Source organism: Rhipicephalus sanguineus, chromosome 10, assembly GCF_013339695.2.
Source record: "Rhipicephalus sanguineus isolate Rsan-2018 chromosome 10, BIME_Rsan_1.4, whole genome shotgun sequence".
NCBI lineage: Eukaryota > Metazoa > Arthropoda > Arachnida > Ixodida > Ixodidae > Rhipicephalus > Rhipicephalus sanguineus.
The window spans coordinates 11081740-11086292 of record NC_051185.1 but is presented as its reverse complement, the minus strand read 5'-3'; the positions used below and the strand labels follow the sequence as shown (position 1 = coordinate 11086292).

The 4553-nt window shown below is 47.5% G+C and overlaps 2 protein-coding genes across 2 annotated transcripts; one reads left to right on the top strand and one right to left on the bottom strand.

The window, feature by feature from the left end:
- Positions 1–1772, top strand: LOC119372342 (putative nuclease HARBI1). Its single transcript, XM_037642815.1, has 4 exons — positions 1–582; positions 747–961; positions 1043–1357; positions 1604–1772. Exons 1-4 carry the CDS (start codon positions 1–3, stop codon positions 1770–1772), a joined length of 1281 nt encoding a protein of 426 aa, XP_037498743.1.
- A 360-nt stretch (positions 1773–2132) lies between these two features.
- On the bottom strand, positions 2133–3861 carry LOC119372341 (myb/SANT-like DNA-binding domain-containing protein 3). The gene is made up of 3 exons (XM_037642814.1): positions 3591–3861; positions 2326–2544; positions 2133–2167 (listed from the first exon to the last, which is right to left on the bottom strand). Exons 1-3 carry the CDS (start codon positions 3859–3861, stop codon positions 2133–2135), a joined length of 525 nt encoding a protein of 174 aa, XP_037498742.1.
- Positions 3862–4553: the final 692 nt, after the last annotated feature.

The following is a 4553-nucleotide window of genomic DNA, read 5'->3' as shown; positions in this document are numbered from 1 at the left end:
ATGGCTGACTATTCTAACAGTCTCGCCGACTTCGTGGATTTTGCTGGCCGGGTGGAGGAAATTATACAGGATGAAGCGTATCGCTTCGCGCCGCCGTTGCGGCCAGTTCTCAGGAATCGGCAGAATCCTATAGAGGCATACAACGACGCGGAATTCCTGTCACGGTACCGCTTTTCCAAGCGAGCAGTGATACGCCTGCTGGAAATGCTGCCGCTGCACCCAAAGGACAACGAACGTGGTCACCCCGTGCCGCCACTGCTCCAGCTGCTCATCACGCTGCGATTCTACGGCGCCGGAACCTTTCAAGTTGTTACCGGAGACCTTGTTAATGTGTCTCAGGCGAGCGTGTCACGCATCAACGCACGCATATCAAGAATGATAGCCGACGCATTGTTCCCGCAGCTTGTGAGGTTGCCCAACGCCAGTGAAGCAGCCGTGGTAATGGAGGAATTTTATGCCATGGCGCGTTTCCCTGGTGTGAGCGGCTGCATAGACTGCACTCATGTGCCCATGAAAAATCCCGGTGGAGAAGACGCGGAGGTCTTTCGGAATCGTAAGGGCTACTTCTCAATCAATGTCCAGGTATGTTTATGGCTCTCCCGTTGACGTAAATTAGGGAAATACTCGAATAATTATCATGTTTATAGAAGTAGCAGTGCGACGTTGTAGGCATAACATAAATTTGTATCAATTTTCCCGAGCATTATATCTATTTCAGAGTGAAAAAAGATTCCTTCCTATTGCAGGCAATCACAGGGCCTCAGCTTCAATTTTTTGATTTGGTGGCCAGCTGGCCGGGTTCAGCTCACGACAGCCGGATATTTGACAATAGTTCGGCGAGAGTACAGTATGAGAGAGGTACTGTGCCTGGCATCCTACTTGGCGACAAGGGGTATCCCTGCAGATCCTACCTGATGACCCCATTTAGGGACACAGGGACGAAAGACAGCCCTAAGCACAGGTGAAGTCAAGTTGGAGCAATCGTGGAGCAATACTATTGTGTATACAAATGCCTAAAATGCTAAAAAAATGCTTTGTTTAGGTACAACAAGTCTCTCTCACGGACTCGCTGCAGTGTCGAGAGGGCGTTTGGAGTGTGGAAGCGAAGGTTTCCATGCCTCGACATGACACTTCAGATAAAAACATCATCAGTTCCCATCATCATAACAGCTTGTGCCGCACTGCACAACTTCGGCCACCTCCTGAGAGAACCCGTCCCACCTCCACCACAAAGCCAGGTCATTCATGACAGTAGTTCACCGGCTACCATCTCATCTGCTCCGCCACCACCAGCAGCCATGCCACTTGTGCCAGACACAGCAGACGGATTCAGGATGAGGGGGCGCATAGTCGCGCAGTATTTCACTTAAACGAAATGAAACAACATAACAGGGATGTGACTTTATTCATACTGTTTTTTCATAATGTCTAGCTGAAGCTTTAGCATTTGTGCCTTGGCCTTCTGATTCGCTATTTTTAACCGAAAAAGCTCCATTGCCTCACTTTGTTGCGCTCTTTTTTGTTTGTGTTCGATCCGCATAAATTTCAACCTCAATAAATGCTCTCGTTTCTTTTGCTCGCGGTCCTCTTTGATGGCATCCAGGCGGGCACCCAGTTCCATTGAGACAGCCGTTTGCCTCTGGCTGCCGCTGGTTGAAGTGCGTTTCGTGCCACCTGGCACAGCGGCGCTGGCAGTTGCAGCTGAAGCGGCTCCGGAAGTTGTTGTGGGTGCTCCAGCTGCAGCCTCTGATAAGCTTGCACCACCGCCATAGCACGGTTTGCTCATTGCAGCATCCTGTACTTGGCCATGGGGACGTGAATGTATTGGTGATGACTCTTCCAGCGGACTGCTAGGCTCTTCCCATGAATAGGAGTCTGTTGCCCCGTCGTACATGTCTTGACAACCTGTAGAAAAAGTTCATATGGTCACACTGCTTGCCAATTCCTGCATAGCTACACCAAAGGTGTCGCATTGTTCTGAACACCATGCTGTGTATGTACACTCTACAGCCATGTAGTACCTAAAGTGCCCATTGTAACCATTTTATTTTTAAATATGTCACGTGGTGCAATCTACCTATATCTTCAAGGTTTGATGTTGCTTTGTTCATTCGTCACATTGTGATGCTCAATTACATGAGCCAGTAGAGGGTGGCAACACCGAAGCCTGACAAACACACCATTCAGAAAACGGCTAAAATACTGGACTCTGAAAATGCGTACGTGACAGTTGCAGCGTAATAAACGAAACACATTTGTGTTACAAAAAAGTGAACTTAACAGACCTAAAACATGGGCAATGAAAAAAATACGAAGGAGCCATACCAGCGGACTCTTCCAGAACCGTGTCTTGGGTCTGCGACAGCAGTGCAGCGACAGAAGGTGTGCACAGCTGGTTCGAGGACTGCGATCCCCCGGGCATATCATCATGCCGGCTGCGGTCGCTGTCGCAGGGGTTGGGCAGACGAACAGCCATGTGTGAAGCGATGTCTCCTACGCGCTGCAGCTCGTCGGTCATTTCGCTTGACGGTGGTGTTCCGCCACCTGAAATGCAAAAAATCAAAGAAACGAATTGAGTGAGACTTCAAAAGAAAGTTTTTTTAAATGCGAAGCATTTCTTAGCGAACTTCGGCGACTTTGAGCGTATCTATCAATCAATCTATCTATCTAGCCGCCTACGACTTTGCGCTCTCCTGGCAGTATCGTTAATGGGATTTATACCAAAATTGGTATGGCATAACATGACTGTATGGTAAACATGAATGACTGGTCATATCATGAAAATCATGACTAACTTGTCATGAAAACCATGATTTACACGCCATGGCCTAGTGCTCCTGAGGCCGTTTTCTTAACTTGATATATTCAAAAATTGCTACCATGGGACATTTCTGTATGACCAACACAAATGACAGGTGGTAATATTAAAATCATAACCTGCATGTCATGTAGAACATCATTTACATATGCCACGCTCATGGCGTGCTGAAGGCCGTTCGCTAGCTTGATATACACCAAAATTTGTACTGCACGACGTGACTGTATGATGAACACAAATGACAGGTCTTGACATGTGAATAATGACATGCATATTATATACAGCATTATTTGCTTCTTGCTGACTGCTTCGCATTACATCGATTCCCACAGTGCGTGGGAGCTGCCGGTTTTTTTCAAGCACAGCATAATGAGCAAACGTTAAACGAACGCACAAGACGCACGAAATGAATGTGCAAACGCAGCGATGCATATAGTGCGCAGCGGATTTACTGCCGCAACTCGCACTCTTCCTTGTACCTAGCACAAGTGTTAGAAAACGCAACCATGATTGCAGACGCTGTGACAATAGTAAGGAGCGCGAGCGCTGCCTATTTTCGCGAGTTCAGCCGAGGCCGGACTTCAGAGACGCGCTGGCGTTCCTTCTTATTACCCAAAGACAAGGAATGCTACCTAAAGAGAAGGAATGCCAGTGCGTCTCTAAAGTCAAGCTGCGCTTCAAGTCATCGCGGTAAATTTCCGAACGCTGCACAATGCCCTAATGCAGGATATGTCACTAATAATATCGTAATATCAATCAGACCAATGCTTACCTGTCGCAAACCGTTCCCGCACGTCTTCAGCGTTCCTCCTTCGCCACTTGTCTTTCATGTTTTCCCAACATTTCTTGAGCTGGGTCCATTTGCGCGGCGTGACGTTGTGGCGGCTGTTAAACTCATCTTCAATCTTTTTCCAGGAGTCGCGCTTCCGACTCGCGGACGCCGCGTCGGTCCTCTTGTTTTCGACGACGCTGCGGTGGCGTGAGAGCAGGTCCAACAACACAGCGCGTTCTTCCTCGGAGAAGTTGATTTTTTTCTTCTCCATCGTCAAGACAAAGAAAAAATATTGCACACACACACCGTGAAGAAATGCTTAACGTCCCCGAAGCACAGCGAAACTGTAAGCCACCGTACGTAGCGAACACAACGTAACTGTTGCGACGGTGAGAGGTAACAGCTGACTGGGGTATCATGGGCTATAACTGGGGGTCACTATAGGCCATTGTGGCCAGATAAGTCCGAAAAAAAGCGCAAAAATATAAATACCTGTTTTCTTTACTGAGCACTGTGTGCATGTTATCACTGAATCTTTTCTTTCCACATTATTTCGATGCAAAAGTTACTAATTTGCAAATAAATAGATCGTACACGTCAATAATTTACGTAGCCTCAACACCATGCGACATACTTGTCCCGAAAAGTGCTACTTCGGAAAGTAATACTTAAGTGTCGTTCAAGAAACACTTTTCTGAAACTTTCCTTATACTTGCACTTTTCTTACACTTACTGTACCTCCACTTAAGTATCGTTTGTGAATACGGCCCTAAGCCTCATTGACGGCCGCGCAGGATAGGACGCTGTGTTCCATCCAGTGTGACTGTGCCTCATCAAATGCCCTTCTTGCGTAGTCCACCCAGCTTCAAAGCTGTGCACGCATAGTAAAGTTGAACGTACACGCCAAATGTCAACGCGCGCAACCAATGCTCCCAGGAACGGCTTTAAAAATGCACACAGCCA